Source organism: Salvelinus namaycush, chromosome 1 (genome assembly GCF_016432855.1).
Source record: "Salvelinus namaycush isolate Seneca chromosome 1, SaNama_1.0, whole genome shotgun sequence".
Classification (NCBI taxonomy): domain Eukaryota; kingdom Metazoa; phylum Chordata; class Actinopteri; order Salmoniformes; family Salmonidae; genus Salvelinus; species Salvelinus namaycush.
Genome location: NC_052307.1, coordinates 7,829,039 through 7,847,086, shown reverse-complemented (window position 1 = coordinate 7,847,086; position 18,048 = coordinate 7,829,039). Strand labels below are relative to the sequence as shown.

At 42.0% G+C, this 18,048-nt stretch overlaps 2 protein-coding genes across 2 annotated transcripts; one reads left to right on the top strand and one right to left on the bottom strand.

The window, feature by feature from the left end:
• Positions 1 to 7,767: 7,767 nt before the first annotated feature.
• On the bottom strand, positions 7,768 to 8,678 carry LOC120044316 (histone H1-like). Its single transcript, XM_038988967.1, has one exon. It carries the CDS (start codon positions 8,592 to 8,594, stop codon positions 8,055 to 8,057), a length of 540 nt encoding a protein of 179 aa, XP_038844895.1. The 5' UTR covers positions 8,595 to 8,678; the 3' UTR covers positions 7,768 to 8,054.
• Positions 8,679 to 10,339: 1,661 nt separating this feature from the next.
• LOC120044223 (tetraspanin-36-like) lies at positions 10,340 to 17,500 on the top strand. The gene is made up of 7 exons (XM_038988860.1): positions 10,340 to 10,587; positions 14,458 to 14,649; positions 15,101 to 15,175; positions 15,311 to 15,406; positions 15,737 to 15,886; positions 16,045 to 16,128; positions 16,370 to 17,500. The coding sequence occupies exons 1-7, from the start codon at positions 10,528 to 10,530 to the stop codon at positions 16,445 to 16,447; spliced, it is 735 nt and encodes a 244-aa protein (XP_038844788.1). The 5' UTR covers positions 10,340 to 10,527; the 3' UTR covers positions 16,448 to 17,500.
• The last annotated feature ends 548 nt before the right edge of the window (positions 17,501 to 18,048 follow it).

Genomic DNA, 18,048 nt, shown 5'->3' with positions numbered 1-18,048 from the left:
CGTGGCTGAGGTGCACCCATGACCAGCTCGGAAACCAGATTGCATAGCGGAGAAGGTACAGTGGGATTCGAAATGGTTGGTGATCTGTTTGTTAACTTGGCTTTCGAAGATTTTAGAAAGGCACGGCAGGATGGATATAGGTCTATAACAGTTTGGGTCTAGAGTGTCTCCCCCTTTGAAGAGGGGGATGACCGCGGCATCTTTCCAATCTTTGGGGATCTCAAGCGAAATGAAGGAGAGGTTGAATAGGCTAGTAATAGGGGTTTCAACAATTTTGGTGGATCATTTTAGAAAGAGAGGGTCCAGATTGTCTAGCCCAGCTGATTTGTAGGGATCCAGATTTTGCAGCTCAAAAGTTGTCTGGATCAGTTGTCTGGATTTGGGTGAAGGAGAAGCAGGGAGGGCGGGCTTGGGCAAGTTGATGCAGGGGGTGCTGAGCTGTTGGCTGGGGTAGGGGTAGCCAGGTGGAAAGCATGGCCAGCTGTAGAAAAATTCTTATTGAAATGATCGATTACCGGCAACGGTGAGAGGCTTGTTTCTGGAAAGGTGGATTTTTAAAAGTAGAAGCTCGAACTGTTTGGGCACAGACCTTGATAGTATGACAGAACACTGCAGGCTATCCCTGCAGTAGATTTCAACTCAGCCCCCTTTGGCAGTTCTATCTTCTCGGGAAAAATTTTATAGTTAGGGATGGAAATGTATGAATTTTTGGTGGCCTTCTTAAGCCAGGATTCAGAAACGGCTAGGACATCAGGTTTGGCGGAATGTACTAAAGCAGTGAATAAAACAAACTTAGGGAGGAGGCTTCTGATGTTAACATGCATGAAACCAAGGCTTTTACGGTTACAGAAGTCAACAAATGAGAGCGCCTGGGGATTTGGAGTGGTGCTGGGGGCTGCAGGGCCTGGGTTAACCTCTACATCACCAGAGGAACAGAGGAGGAGCAGGATAAGGGTACGGCTAAAGGCTATAAAAACTGGTCGTCTGGTGCGTTCGGAACAGAGAGGAAAAGGAGCAGATTTCTGGGCGCGGAAGAATAGATTCAAGGCATAATGTACAGACAAGGGTATGGTAGGATGTGAGTACAGTGGAGGTAAACCTAGGCACGGAGTGACGATGAGAGAGGTTTTGTCTCTAGAGGCACCCGTTAAGCCAGGTGAGGTCAACGCATGTATGGGGGGTGGAAGGAAAGGGCTATCTAAAGCATATTGGGCAGGGCTGAGGGCTCTACAGTGAAATAAGACAATAATCACTAACCAAAACAGCAATAGACTAGGCATATTGACATTAGGGAGAGGCATGTGTAGCCGAGTGATCATTGGGTCCAGAGAGTAGCAATAGATGAGTCAGGGAGCCAATTCAGTAGTCGCTACTCCACTAGGCGTGCTGGAGACACAGGAATTCAGATAGCTAGCAGTCCGGGGAGAGCAGATGGGCCTCCAGCGACGTCGCAACGGAAGAGCCTGTTGAAACCACCTCGGACAGTTACGGTGGCAGACCAATCGTGATGGATCAGCGGGGTTCCGTGTCGGCAGTAAAGGGTCCAGGCCAATTGGCAAAAGAGGTATTGTAGCCCAAGAATTGGAAATGGACCTCTTCGGCTAGCCAGGGAGATGGGCCTAGCTCCAGGCTAGCTCCAGGCTAACTGGTGCTTGCTTCGGGACAGAGACGTTAGCCAGGAGTAGCCACTCGGATAGCAGCTAGCTAGCTGTGATGATCCGGTGTAAAGGTTCAGAGCTAGCTGCTGCCTTGGCAGGAACTAATAGGGATTGCTAATAAATACAAATACAAATATAATGAACTAGACCATTGTGTCAAAGTGGAACAATGTTTTGCTGATAAATATTTTAAAGTTCACTGCAGAGAAAATATCAGACTTGATTTGCAGATATGAAACTAGGATGTGAAAGAGGAACCAATCTTGTTAAATGAGTTCCATGCATGTTTGGAACAGTACTTTGAGTATGATTCATAGGGGATTTCACAGTGGTCCAGTAAAAATGAATAATTAAACCTACTATAAAAGATATGTGACAAGGTGAGATAACAACATGCAGTCTTATCAATCATTGCCCATTCCCAAAAAATATACTGGATGTATGCTGAAAATCAAATATAAAAAAGTTTAAGGGGATTTTGGACTTTTTAATTAATTATACCAACTGATTCTTGAACAATATAACTTAGTTCAACTGTTGTCAGAAAACATAATATAATATAGTTTTACTCCATTGTTTGTAAAACTATCATTTTGATGTCATGTATGGTTAGTCCTTGCATTTATATCCCTGTCTATGAATATGGGAGTGGTTACGTTTTTTCCAGCCCCTTAGCTGTTTACCGAAACAGTGACGGGGTATCTGCTTTGTTACTGTTATTGACTGCAGATTGCTCCTTAGCTGTTTGATTTTCTCTTCAAATTGTAGGCTTACAGTATGTCATATTGTGGTATGAGCCATACTCAATAACAGGAGATCAGGCCTTGGTGTTGTTTATCTGGTGTTATCTGGGCCTCCTGAGTGGCGCAGTGGTCTAAGACACTGCATCTCTGCGCAAGAGGTGTCATTGCAGTACCTGGTTCAAATCCAGGCTGCATCATATCCAGATGTGATTGGGCGGCACACAATTGGCCTGGGTTTGGCTGGGGTAGACTGTCATTGTAAATAAGAATTTGTTCTTAACTGACTTGCCTAGTTAAATTAAGGTATAATTGTAAGGGTTTTTAGCAGTTACATTATGTTTTGTTGCTATATGCATGATGTAGTATCCTTAAAGGCTTCTTAGAATTACGACTCATGAGACTTACGTACGGTTTAGTATTTAATTGTAACTTAGATTTACATTATCTTATGCACCTGGCTTAAACTACCTGAAGCTTTCTTAATCATAGTTAAATAGGCAAACATAGGAAATAGCTACGGATAGCGGGAAGCAAACCCCCGTCTTGAGTCAATACTGCCATCTATTGGTAAACATAAATATACCAGGTTACTACACATGAGTTAGTGAATTATAGTGTAGTCTGATCACTTTCAGTTTGATTTTGGATGCTAAACCAGCTGACTCTTTAATACTGTTGGTGCCCATATGAAATGGCTATTAATCTGATCACCATGATTGACCAAATAAGAGAATGTCTACATTTGGAAACCGATATGTTGGCTCGTACAGTACATACCTAATCAGGACAACTATACCACCCTAAATGGCTGAATCAGGATATGACCCAAATACTGTCCAATAGATGGTAGCAAAACCCTGCAGAGGCCTATTTTCCTGACATATATCGAGTTTGCAATGGTCTTGTTTCACATTCTGAATGGAAGTTCTAAACTGTATTCATGCTTATCTTGAATGAATATATGAGAGACAGTGAATTCCAGTCGGATGTAAAATGTTATGGTTCATGCCATGACATATGGTGGCTGTTCAGGAGGGTGCATCTTTGAATAATGATCAGTTAGAAATTAATTGTTGGACAGTTGTGTATATGCCGCGCTAGGTGAGACAAAAATATTGCCTCTCTCCTATCTCCACAAAGTACAATAGTAGCCTAGGCTATACAGTGTGAGGCCCACAATGTACTTTGATGAATGCCTATCCATGTGGTAGCTTACCTTCGTTAAACAGGCAGTTGAAATTGGCTTTATAGTCCTCATACCTGACAAAGACTTAAGACTAATAATTTTGGCTAGTCAAGCTCTGAATATCAGCTACCATAGGCGGCATGTAACTCCTAACTTTACAGAAATATACTGAACAAAAATATAAACGCAACATGCAACAATTTCTACGATTTTACTGAGTTACAGTTCATACAAGAAAATCTGTCAATTTAAAGGAACTCATTAGGCCCTAATCTATGGATTTCACATGACTTTTAATACAGATTGGAATGTTGGTCACAGATACCTTAAAAAAAAGGTAGGGGCGTGGATCAGAAAACCAGTCAGTATCTGGTGTGACCACCATTTGCCTCATGCAGCGTGACACATCTCCTTCACATAGAGTTGATCAGGCTGTTGATTGTGGCCTGTGGAATGTTGTCCACACTCCTTTTCAATGACTGTGAGGAGTTGCTGGATATTGGCGGGAACTGGAACACGTTGTCGTACACGTTGAACCAGAGCATCCCAAACATGCTCAATGGGTGACATGTCTGGTGAGTATGCAGGCCATGGAAGAACTGGGACATTTTCAGCTTCCAGGGATTATGTACAGACCATTGCGACATGCATTATCATGTTGAAACAGGAGGTGATGGCGGCATGTTGAAATGGCACGACAATGGGCCTCAGGATCTCGTCACGGTATCTCTGTGCAAATTGCCATCGATAAAATGCAATTGTCTTTGTTGTCTGTAGCTTATGCCTGCCCATACCATAACCCCACCATCACCATGGGGCATTCTGTTCACAATGTTGACATCAGCAAACCACTCGCCCATATGACACCATAAACGTGGTCTGCAGTTGTGAGGCCGGTTGGTCGTACTGCCAATTCTCTAAAACAACATTTGAGGCAGCTTATGATTGAGAAATTAACATTACATTTTCTGGCCACAACTCTGGTGGTCATTCCTGCAGTCAGCATGCGGATTGCACGGTCCCTCAAAACTTGAGACATCTGTGGCATTGTGTTGTGTGACAAAACAGCACATTTAGAGTGGCCTTTTATTGTCCGCAGCACTGCGTAATGGTCCAGCTGTTTAATGATCTTCTTGATATGCCACACCTACCAGGTGGATGGATTATCTTGGCAAAGGGGAAATGTTCACTAGCAGGGATGTAAACCAATTTGTGCACAAAATTTGAGAGAAATAAGCTTTTTGTGCACATGCAACATTCCTGGTATGTTTAATTTCAGCTCATTAAACATGTTTCCTTTACATTTTTGTTAATTGTAAATAAAATCATTAAAAATACTTGACCAGAGAGCATGACTTAGCCACAGAAGATCATTAGCTTCTTTAAAAAATTGCTGTGAATTGTTTCAAATCACAAGCGAGTAGGCCTATGCTTAGTGGGGAAGTCCGCAATTTGAGCAGCACACGTGGCAGTAGGCCTAGCTGATTGTTGAGTTGCTTTTCAGTGAAAAGGATCTAAAATATGTGTAAAGATAATGTGTCTTGAGTATAATTTGGAAAGTTGAGACAAGAAGAAGGGGAAAGGTGGGTGGCGAAGAAATAGGAACATCTCTCTGCAGAATCCACTCAGCTTTCCGGAAAGCACTCCGCTCTCCAGAACGCCTTCAGCTGACTCCTGACAATTATTGCTAATGAATTGTTGCATGGTGTGAATTAATTGTTGCATGGTGTGAATTAATTGTTGCATGGTGTGAATTGTTTGCTGTTTGATTTTTGTCAATTCCCCATTACTTAATGCTACAGTATACAATGACTTTCTAGAAAATTCTGTGCTTCCAACTTTGTGGTACAGTTTGAGGAAGGCCCTTTCCTGTTTCTGCATGACAATACCCCGTACACAAAAGAAGGCCTATATAGAAATGGTTTGTCGAGATTGGTGTGGAAGAACTTGACTGGCCTACATAGAGCCCTGACCTCAACCTCATCGAACACCTTTGGGATGAATTGGAATGCTGTTCTACTAACCAGGCTTAAACACCCAACATCAGTGCTCGACCTCACTAATGCTCTTGTGGCTGAATGGAAGCAAGTCCCAGCAGCAATGTTCCAACATCTAGTGCCAAAAGAGTGGAGGATGTTATATAATGTTATATAACATTATAACATGTTATATAATATAATGCCCATGATTTTTGTATGAGATGTTAGGTGAGCAGGTGACAACATACTTTTGGTAATGTAGTGTATTTATTTTTTCACCAGTAATGACCAATACAAGTGCCAACCTTGAGCAGATCATGTAAGCTAATTTCGTATGCTTGTTGTTGTTGTCACATGGACACACAACATTGCATTTCCTCTTCAGGATGGTGTCACTGATTTGAAGCTCCTGATCCCCTAAGAACATGCTCTGTAGAGTTAAGAATCCCCTGTCAAGCTAGGCCGATATCTTTCTCCCCGGTACAGCCAGTGGGAGGATCTTGCCATTGCGTTAGCCTAGAACCCTCTCCCCCTAAAAAGCTGACTCAACGCTACGAAAAATGCGCCATTTGGGTGTGCCAAATGCATTTCTGTAGCCTACAACTTGCCAGAAAACGTTATTGTCACGCCCACGGTTTGTTCATTGATATTGTTATCTGGTTGCATAAAGGTTACACCCAAATGAAAATCCCGCCGAAACGCTTTCATAACTTCAGCAGATTGCACGCAGAGTCGCCCGTCACCAATCGACGGTTGTCCACCAAAGCCATTTGGCAACTCCTGTGTCTTCATAACCATTCGTTTATTTAAACTATCAAAAATATAAAACCCGGATAACTAAATTAGCCGATTTTCAAATCACAATTAAATATTTGTAACGAATAAGTGTAGCGCTTTCAGTCAATTTACGGAATTATATGCCAATACTTTTCATTTATTTACTCGGCGGTGAGGTGAGAGAAAAGATGAGGTAAGGCCAATGATCAACGGCTTTGTCAGGGCCATGATGTTTAACATATTTTATAGAATATGAGATGATAATGATTTCGTTCCTCTCAATGATATTATGTCAACACCGCTGGCCATCAATAAAAGGTAAAACATTGTGAAGAGGTAGGCTATATTGATGACATGTGTTCACACACATTAACCCTGAGAACCTGTTTTTGCTATTAGATAACAGCACCAACGGATGTTTCGCGTCACACCCTATTCCACTCAATGTTGTCAGCCATGATTAGGTTAAGCTCTGCAATCATCTACTCAATATCAGTGCTGCTAAATGATTGGCTGCTGGCATGCTCCACGTGTACATTTGTTTACGCAATATTCTCTGTCCAAAAGGTGGTGTTTAGGCTTGTTGCGCGTAACATTAGCATAGCCTATGCATAACACGCATCTTGGAAGTGCGTAATGGTGTGCGTAAAGCTACACATTGCATCTTCTCCAAGCACTCCAAGGGAGCGTAAATAAAAATTACCCGCAACTAATTTGAATACATTGAACTGGTTTCAATGCAGCACACACCATTTCAGTCACAACCTTTGCAAATGTTTCTAACGTTTGAATAGGCCATGCCTGCATCGCGCGCAAAAAAATTATTTAATTAACATTATGCCAATATATGAAAGGCGCCAAAATATTTTGGGTTCATTTTGACTACTGAAGTATTCCAAAACGGTATAAAACATTGCTTTCTTTGTGTGTTGTTACAAAACCTAAAGTAATTTCAGTGTTTTCAGTAGCCTAGTTTTTAATATGCCTACTGCAAATACCTACAGCCTAATTAATGATAATATCCTATAGGTCTACGATGCCTAGTTAATTATTGGTAATTATGTTATTTTAGTTACAATAATACAACTATGATTGAATGGTAACACCCGCCTAACTCTTCACTCTCTTCACTCGTTGCAGCTCGTGCGTAAATATGAACACGGCCGAGTAGTAGTTGAACTGTTTTATCAGGTAGGACGACTTTTCCGTGCAATTAAACACTTTAAAACACAGTAAACATATGTTCGTATTAATTATCTGACATAGTTGAACAACTGTTGTAGACTATTTTGGTTTAGATGGTACTATTCAATTTCGCAATTGAGTAATGCAATGGAATCCAGGCTCCCAACCTGTAATCATTCATTTACTATTCATAGTGGGCCTATATAGGTTAAATTCAATGATTCCACAATAAAACATTCAACCATTTAAATTAAATACATTTATTGTTTTTTTAAACAATAATATCCATGAGCCTCCCCTATCTCCACATTCATGAAAAGCTAGCGCAAGACAGGTAACAGTGTCAGCACTCTAAAAAAAACAAAAATCCACTGTCAGGACAAAACAAACTGCTAAGCATTCTTATTAAAGTCCATGAGATGGATTCTTCGGATGTACACATGCACTTGAGGCCTCTTAAGCTGTGCAGGGAAAATAAATTCCACGGTCTTCCACGAGTAACTGATCGAGTAGGTCTACCTTAGGCCTATTTCTTCTTAGGAGCAGCTTTAGCCCGGGTGGATTTGGCGACTCTGCGCTTGGTCTTCCTGGGGCTCTTGGGCTTTTTTGCCCCTGCAGGTCTTTTGGCCTTCTTGGGACTCTTCCTCTTGGTTTTCTTTGGGGACTTCTTGGCGCCCGTTGCCTTCTTGGGTGACGCTCTCCTGACCTTCTTGGCCCCCACCTTCTTGGCTTGATTCTTGGTAGGTTTTTTCTTTTTAGCGACGGCTTTGTTTTTGTTAATTTTGAAAGAGCCGGATGCCCCAGTGCCCTTAGGCTGCAGAAGATATCCTTTGGCCACCAAACGCCGGACAGCCAGTTTGAGTCGGGCGTTGTTCTTCACAACATCATAGCCGCTGGCTGCCAGAGACTTTTTGAGAGCCGCAAGAGACACACCACTTCGGTCATTGGATGCTGACACAACCTTCAGGATGCGGTCAGATACGGTGGGTCCAGTCTTCTTGGGCTTGGATCTCTTTTTAGGAGTCGTGGCTGGTGTCGCCAGGGGAATTGCAATCACCCCAGACATGTTCTCTGTTATGGAGATGTAATTGGCTGAAGATGCTTGAGAGATGAATGCCTTGGAATGAGTGGAGTGATGGGTGACATGCCCATTTATGAAGATGTGATGAGAACCGTGTAGATTCAATCATTGTCACTAGGCGCCCTTTCTCCTGTCAACACCTGACTTGTGTTTTCTTCCTCATACGAAATGTGTATATTTTATTCGTAAAATCCACTAGATCTGTATAATCATCATATCATAAGAATCAGCACAAACTGTACTTTTTATTTTTACCCTAGTACCACCATTATTCAAAAGCCTTGCCAGGTAAATTCTTAAATCGTTCATGGGCAGTAATTGAACACCATTTCAACGGTGACCTTTTCGACATTTTGACCAAGTTATGTAATACAAACGTTTGCGTATGTGCTTCAGTAATTCCATACTCTTATACAGACATATTCCTAGTACATTTTCAACCCAAAAAATACTCGATTGATACTGCACTGAATAATTAATAACATTTTTTGATGACCATAAAAGCACACCGAATGTCTAACCTGAGACGAGAAGCTTCATCTAAATATAATATTTTTCTAAAATAATAAACATGATATGTCTATGTGAGTTTTTGACGAGTGAAAATATTTTTGTTATTGTTTGTGCATTAAAGTATAATTTCACTGATATGTTATTTTTGTACTTTTTTGGGCCTACTATAGCAGGTAGTGGGACTAATTCTGGAAGGCTCATTTGCGCCCAATGGAACCACGCCAAATAATGAGTTAACAGTATTGCATGGGTGGTGACAGAAAAAAAACATGAAAGTTTCACATTCAGCTTGTCACATGCAGGCTTTTCCTTTGAAATCGCGGGTCTTTTTCGCGCTGTTTTAAGCTCAACTAAACACTGGAAATACAACCATCAAACCCCCAAGTATAGGCCTGTATTATTTTCAGTTCAATAATTGTTTATGTTGCTTAATTTTCGTTTCACAATATAGCTTAGGCCTATTATTATTGGTGGGAAAGTTTGTCATGTAATTTAATAATGCAGCTTAATTATTGTTTATAAAATATATATATATATATTTGGTCCTTTGCCCTAGCCTACAGGGCATCGAATTACAACCGGACAGAATTAGAATGAATCCATTATGGTCTTGCTCTTGATTCTTAGGATTCACAGAATATCATTTGATCCAGTAGGCCTGATAAATTAGGCCTATTTATGATCTTGAGTGTCACTGACTCCTACCTAAATTGACTGTGATCGAAATCTTGAGCTATAAACCGATAGGGTTCATGGAAGGATGCATGCATATCGACGTTTTATGAAGCAAGCGATAGAACCCTTTTTTGGTTCGATCCAGAACCTTTTTTTTTATATAAGAGTTTACACCCAGTCATATACATGCGTAATGTTGTGTGGAGGCGCCAAAGGACCACTAAAGAAAATGATTGGACATGCATGATTTACGCGCAGATTGATGGCCTGTTTAGATTGCACAAGATAGGGAAGGGTAACTAGGCCAAGGTTTCTTTTTTTAGTCATTATAATAATATAACAGAATCTAATTTATATAGGCACATAGGGTTTATGACTAATGGGAAAAAAGTTACATGTTTCAAACACAGCACAGATCTCAACACGTGAGTGCTCCCTCACTCTGTTGTGACGCAGGTCTAACAGCTCAGACTGGGGACGGATCGACTGGATAAACGGGTGATTGTTCCTCTCTAGACCCTATGGAGCAATACAATCGCAAAGGGTAGGCATTTAGAACCCCCCCCCCACCCCAAACCGCTAGGCCATGCGCTTCATAAGCATGTGATGTGTCAGCAAGCCAGTCATGCAGCTCAAAGCAAAGCCGTCATGAACTCCATTATAATAAGAACAGAGAGCGACACGATCCTATTTGATCATCAGCTGAAAGGCTCCCTACCACCATATCAACATGGATTGCGGGATTATTACATCGAAAACAGTCCTTTTGCTTCTGAATGTAATATTTTGGGTAAGTGCTTGTTCTGTGTTTATCGTTTCACTTCTTTCCACTGCTCTAATTGGGGATGTATTCATGACGTCTTGCATTGGAAACCGTTTACTGTTTAAGAACAAAACGTTCTCAACCAACCACCACCCACACCATATCTGTAGCTTAATCCAGGGACAGACTTGCATAGGGCAATTCTGGAAAATGCCAGATGGGCTGGTACATCTTTAGCCAAGGTGCCTGTCTAAATCTTTTTTTTAAATGCAGAATGAAGAATGACCATTATTTGGTGGTGTGGAGATTTGAGGGGAAGAAATGGGCCAATGTGGGGGTCTAAGGAAATAAAATGGGTCTGTACTTTAGAAATGACCTGGTCCCAGTCTGTCCCCTGCTTAAACCATTATGCACTAATTCTTTTTTTGAGTGAACACTTCTACATGCCAGGTTTTTTCCACTACATGATGAGTCAGAAAGATAATGTTACTAAAAACCAGGAGGGCGGGGGGGGGGGGGGTTCTCAGGGGACTTCCTTTGAGACCATTAATTTCTGGCTTCATATAGTAGCCTTAACAAGTTCCCCAGACCATGTTGAGCAACTCATTCTGTATGCTTCTCCATTATGACAGCAGCCGTTCTCTCTCTGTCTGGCTGTCTTCTGGTAGATGTTAGGTTGCAGCAGTGCATAACTTCCTAGGTGGTGAACTTTGAACTAATTCAATAAGGAGTATGAATCCTGTGTGTATTCACCAGGGGAAGTAAACACAGGTCTGCTTGTGTATCAGTGGTCAAAAGCCACACATACTTTGTAGTTCCCCTTGAACTATCTCTTGCTCAAATCTCTCTCTCTCTCTCTCTCTCTCTCTCTCTCTCTCTCTCTCTCTCTCTCTCTCTCTCTCTCTCTCTCTCTCTCTCTCTCTCTCTCTCTCTCTCTCTCTCTCTCTCTCTCTCTCTCTCTCTCTCTCTCTCTCTCTCTCTCTCTCTCTCTCTCTCTCTCTGTGTCTCTGTAGTTGGTGCAGTAGCTGTGTGATTGGTTGAGACTGAAGACGTAGACTTCTGAGATCAGGCTGTTTGTTATAATGTATCAGAGTTCGTCTGCATCCAAAAGAAAAGACAACAGTATTTGTAGAGCACAACTATATTCTGCCATTAGTCGCCTCTCTCTCTTAGTGCGTCCCCATATCATTTTTATTGTTGTTGTCATACAATAGTGAATATTATAGCCTCTTCTTATATGTAAACAGATGAACTAATTTGACATTGATAACCAAAGGAAAATACATAGAGCACAAATACTGTATGTTTTGCCAGTACTCGCCTCTCTCGCTCTCTCTCTCAAAAATATAGACACATGAATTCCAAATGTTAGTCTTAAAAAGCACAATTACAATTTAATCTTGACAATAGCATCCCCTTATGAGTTGGCACTAAATGTACACCATTTTTCATGAACAGCGTGTGTCATAACTTTTCTGCATATGACAGAAAAAGCGTGGCTAGCTACCTTTCGTAATGCATAAAACTGATTTGAGCACAAGCATGCAGGGCCAAAACATAAGTATGCAGGGATGCAAAATAATAACTGAAACATGCTATATAAAGATATGAACCTGGTGAAATTCAAAGTATTTTAACAACTATTACACCTGAACGGAAGTCAAATATGTAGCCCTAAAGCTGAGTCTTTAGGGGGATGAGGAGGGAGGTTTGCTGTGGGCCGTTAGCTTGTCATTGAACAAGTCTTGCACTGTCACATAATATTGGACTAGTTTTGTTTTTTCTGTTGAGTTCACCTTTCCTTTAGAACGCATCTGTGATCTGAGTCTGGAGGGAAACAGCCTACCCTAAACGTGATATTTTGTATAATGAAGTTTTCACAAATACACATGCACTTTAAGGCAGCAAAACTGTGAACATGTCTTTCACTCGGTCAATACAGGAGATAATGTGGTCGATTGACAACAACATAATAACCAGCGAAAAATGTCAATCTTACAGTCCATTTCCTTCTCCTCTTTCCCGCTTTAGTAATCACCACAACACATTTCATTTTTGCACTCTCATATCTGAGGCACAAGATCCAAGTTCCAGGAAGGATTAGGAGGTGGTGTGTGTGTGTGTGTATTCCACTCGGGTGGGGGTGGTGGTGGTGGTGGTGGGTCTTGTGACTGAGGCCTGATTGTGAGAATGTGGTCATGTGCTCTGGAGCCTTGATTCTAAAGGACTATTAGGCAATGAGCAGCACACCATCTGATCCATGCATATGATTAGCACACATGTGTTTGTATCATCATGACATAAAAGCATGACCAACTTTAAAGGGATGGTTCACCAACATTACAAATGGGTTTTCTTATGCTAATATCGTGGGTATCCACTTGCATTGGTTTTGTTCAATAAATACTAAAAAGTTTGCATTTGGAACAGTGGCCAGGTAAACAAAACCAAAGCATTGCTGTCTTACCTTGTCCATAGACTGCTTACAGAAGGTAGATTACTTCTATTTAACTGGGGAATTGATTGTATGAGCTGCAATTCACAGGACAATGTTGTATGTGTATGAGTTTGCCTAACCCTAGATGCATCCATATTCTCTACCCTTCTCCTGTAGTGTTCACTTGCACACATTCTCATATGGGTTTAACAATGGTGTAAACTCCAGCCAATGTTTACACCAATCATATGCTTTTAAATCCATGACAGGGAGTATGCACGTGGACACGTTGGGAGAAGGGTGGAGAATAAGCAGCACAGCCTTGATTAGCGGTGGAGAATAGGTAACACAGCCTTGATTAGCGGTGGAGAATAGGCAACACGGTCTTGATTAGCGGTGGAGAATAGGCAACACGGTCTTGATTAGCGGTGGAGAATAGACAACACGGCCTTGATTAGCGGTGGAGAATAGGCAACACGGCCTTGATTAGCGGTGGAGAATAGGTAACACGGCCTTGATTAGTGGTGGAGAATAGGTAACACGGCCTTGATTAGTGGTGGAGAATAGGCAACATGGCCTTGATTAGCGGTGGAGAATAGGCAACACAGCCTTGATTAGAGGTGGAGAATAGGCAACACAGCCTTGATTAGGGGTGGAGAATAGGTAACGCGGCCTTGATTAGCGGTGGAGAATAGGCAACACGGCCTTGATTAGGGGTGGAGAATAGGTAACACGGCCTTGATTAGCGGTGGAGAATAGGTAACACGGCCTTGATTAGGGGTGGAGAATAGGCAACACGGCCTTGATTAGCGGTGGAGAATAGGTAACACGGCCTTGATTAGCGGTGGAGAATAGGCAACACGGCCTTGATTAGGGGTGGAGAATAGGTAACACGGCCTTGATTAGCGGTGGAGAATAGGCAACACAGCCTTGATTCGGGGTGGAGAATAGGAATAACAGCCTTGATTAGGGGTGGAGAATAGGTAACACGGTCTTGATTAGCGGTGGAGAATAGGTAACACAGCCTTGATTAGGGGTGGAGAATAGGTAACACGGCCTTGATTAGCGGTGGAGAATAGGTAACACGGCCTTGATTAGCGGTGGAGAATAGGTAACACGGTCTTGATTAGCGGTGGAGAATAGGCAACACGGCCTTGATTAGCGGTGGAGAATAGGTAACACGGCCTTGATTAGCGGTGGAGAATAGGTAACACGGCCTTGATTAGGGATGGAGAATAGGCAACACGGACTTGATTAGCGGTGGAGAATAGGTAACACGGCCTTGATTAGCGGTGGAGAATAGGTAACACGGCCTTGATTAGCGGTGGAGAATAGGTAACACGGCCTTGATTAGCGGTGGAGAATAGGTAACACAGCCTTGATTAGGGGTGGAGAATAGGTAACACGGTCTTGATTAGCCATATAAAGTGCTCATGTTGTTGTTTTGTTCTTCTCTCTAGGCTGCGGGTGGCGCTCTTGCCTACGTAGGCTCTTACGTGATCAAGAGCTACAACAACTTTGACAACTTCCTGGAGGATAAGTACACACTCATCCCTGCAGCCATCATCATCACTGTGGGAGTGGTGATGTTCATTATCGGGACTGTGGGCTGCTGCGCCACCCTGAGAGAGTCCAAAGTGGGCCTGAGCTTTGTGAGTATGAGCCTCCAACGCAACAAGTGGTTTACCCTAGGTATAGATCTAGGATCAGAATCACGTCCACAAATCTGAACGTTAACAATTAGTGGGGAAATTTCCAAACTGAACCAAGATCAGTGTCCAGGGGAAATGTCACCTGACACCTGCCTCAGACATTGTGGTGTTGGTTCCTGGTGGGTGATGGTGAAAGGAGCCATCCGTCCATCCAGGTCTTTCATAAACACACTTTGTATCCCAAATGGCACCCTATTCCCCTATATAGTGCACTACTTTTGACCAGGGTTCATAGGTCTCATGTCAAAAGTAGTACACTCATTACATAGGGTAGGGTGCCATTTGGGACACACAGTAGGCACTGAGGATCTCTGTGTTTGATAAGTCCTGCTGCACCACTTGTTCACGGCCTCCTTGCTGATAGCCGTCTGGTCTGCCCATCTCTTTTCAGTTCCTGATGATCCTCCTGGCCATGTTTGCAGCAGAGGTCGCTGCCCTAGTGTTTGCGTTCATTTACCAAGGCAGGGTGAGTGAACGTCACATTTGGACACATTTTCACCACATGTATTTCATGTATTATATGCTACAATCATATAATATTATTTAATGCTTGCAGGTACAATACTTAAATAGATGCATTTTGTTTTGTATATCTTTACAGATAAAAGGTGATTTGGAGCGGTCAATGAGCGATGTGTTCCAGAAGTATAATGGGGAGAACTCTGAAACCCGGGCTGTGGATTATCTGCAGTCTCAGGTCAGTGCCACTTCCTCTATTGACAAGTTTGAATTCCCCTGATAACCAGTATGATGCCAAGCAGGTCCTTACTAGGTTTGAAAACCGAGCGACTCACTGTGCGATTACTTCCTGTGTATACAGGCACATCAAAGTGGACAAATTTCCCACTCTCCCATTGATGGTCTTTGTCGTAGGTGTTAGAGGAAGTTATCACTTGTTGAGTCTCTCTGTTTCAAACTTATCTGGTGCTAACACGCACTGGCACACACAGCGATGTGATGATACTGGAAATTGGGCTTTTGTCAGCTAGGAGCTGTGAACGAGTGTTCTTCCTCTCTCTGTATTCAGTTGCAGTGCTGTGGAGTGCAGACCTACATGAACTGGACCACCACGCCCTGGTTCAGCAGCAGTAACAACACTGTGCCCATCTCCTGTTGTAAACGGAACAACACCGAGTGCACGGGCAAATTGGACCAGCCAGACCTGCTCAATACTCAGGTATAGACCAATTCAGTCAATTTCTAACTTCTAGTTTCTGTATTTGATACAATGATTTAAAGTGTAATGACATTACTCTCTAACCAGTATATGTGTGTGTGTGTGTGCGTGTGTGCGTGCGTGTGTGCGTGCGTGTGTGTGTGTGTGTGTTGCTCCAGGGTTGTGAGGTTAAGCTGGAACAGCTCCTTCAGGATGTGATGAGCTATGCCATGCTGGTCATCCTTGGCTTTGCCATCATCAAGGTACTGTACCTGACTGACCTCTGACTTTTAACATTTGATTTATCATGTTCATTTCCATTATTAGACTTTGCGCCGGTGTTTGGCCTAAAGGTGAAGGCTTTCGTGTTTCTACATCTGAGGCCGGGTCCCCAAAAAGGACTTAAAACTTTTTTTTAAAGTCTACCCTGGACCTACCCTGAAAGGTACCAGCCAATTTACTCTGTACTGAATTTCACTGAATATCTTTGTCCTTTTCTTTCAGTTTTTCGGGATGCTCAGTGTGTGTGTGATCACCTGTAAAAGTGGCAGGCGAACTGGCTACCAGACCCTGTATGTCTGATATGACCTGCTGTCTTGAAGGATGCTTTAGAGGCTTGTCTTGCTGCAGCTCCTGACCCTTGACCCCTGACACCTCTCCCCACTCCTCTCCAGCAGTGTGAGGTCATAAAGCCAAAGGACTTGTGTTCCCCACACTAATATTTTAGCATCCTTTCAGGAACATTGTCTTACTTTTTTCCCTCAGCTTTCCCGGGCAGTTGTCAGGCCCACCAAACTAGGCAAACCACTGCCAACATTGGAAGCAATGGAAAACCACGAGATGCCATTTTTTAAAAGATAGTTGCAAATTACCACTCAAACTTTTAAACAAAGGAAGTTAGTTTAAGATTAAAGGTGTTGTAATTTGCTGCTGTACATACTGAAAAAAAGAAAGGATATGCACAGTGATATATCAGTATATGGAATATGTTCCATTTAAAGGGGAAATCTGGGGTGACCTGGGATTCAACAACAGCAAATTGGTCACCCCTGACAGTTTTTTGATAAACAACTGAGGGATGGGGCTGGGGAAATGTAACCACTCTCAAACCTGCATGCATGGACTGACCATCAATGATATCAAATTGATAGTTTTAACCATGTTTTGAAGCAATACAGTGATTGTTTACAATTACTTCGTTTATAAACAATGGTGTAAAACATGCTTTTATTTAGGGTTCTGATAGGATAAGACAGTTGAACTAAGCTATATCAATGGCTATATATCATTCATTTAAAAGTCCAAAAATGCATCTTCCAATCCCATATTTCCCCTTTAAGGATTGAAATGTTGTGTTGATTCTGCCAAGTAGTTTTTCAGTTTCCAACTCATCAGGTAGTGGGCATTTGTCTAAGATATACAGTATTACATTAGAAAAGAACTGTCAACATTCTTTTGGAAATTAATGCTTATTGTACTTGAAAGAGATATTGATTTCAATGTCCATGAACACCACTAATTTCTGCACCATTGTAGAGTATTGTGCAATTAAATGTAATCATATCTGGTAGAGTGGATGGCATACAGTTGGACTTGCTTGTGTATATTTGATTTCTAATGTATTAAAAGCTAACTACAAAGACATGTACATTTTATGCGTTTACTGATTTGACATAAAACACATTTCTACCTTTTGATTTAAAAAATAACATCTATTTTCTATCAATTATATACACAAATACTTGTTCATGACCTTTCCCAGAAAACTAGTGTGGCAAAATGCAAATTCTGAAAACGTTGTAGGCGTTGAGCGTAGTGGTTATCTCTCTTGGTTAGTTGATAAAGACACGTCTTATATGCTCAAGATAGACAAGAATTCCCAATGCACTTCTTTGTCCAGTATAAACACAGATAGTGCACCAGGCATCGTTCTCTATTGATTTTCATCTTTATTTAACCAGGAAAGTACCTTGAGGTTAGAGAAGTCTTGGCATGTACATTTGCAGGGAAAATGCACCCTTTTTCAAAATCAAATTAATAATTTCCAGCACCACCGCATTGTCAACATATGTGAGAACAGCAGGTTTCTGTTTTGGAGTCAACAAGATAGAGGAAGATACGTGATTCCAATGACATCATGGGGAGACGCTGATGACATCATCTAGTGGGCTTCATGTGATTTT

Excerpts from the sequence above, each read along its gene's own strand:
- LOC120044316 (XM_038988967.1), bottom strand. The coding sequence starts at position 8,594 with ATGTCTGGGGTGATTGCAATTCCCCTGGCGACACCAGCCACGACTCCT.
- LOC120044223 (XM_038988860.1), top strand. The coding sequence starts at position 10,528 with ATGGATTGCGGGATTATTACATCGAAAACAGTCCTTTTGCTTCTGAAT. Across the intron at positions 14,650-15,100 it reads CCAAAGTGGGCCTGAGCTTT|TTCCTGATGATCCTCCTGGC; the intron begins GTGAGTATGAGC and ends ATCTCTTTTCAG. Across the intron at positions 15,176-15,310 it reads CGTTCATTTACCAAGGCAGG|ATAAAAGGTGATTTGGAGCG; the intron begins GTGAGTGAACGT and ends ATATCTTTACAG.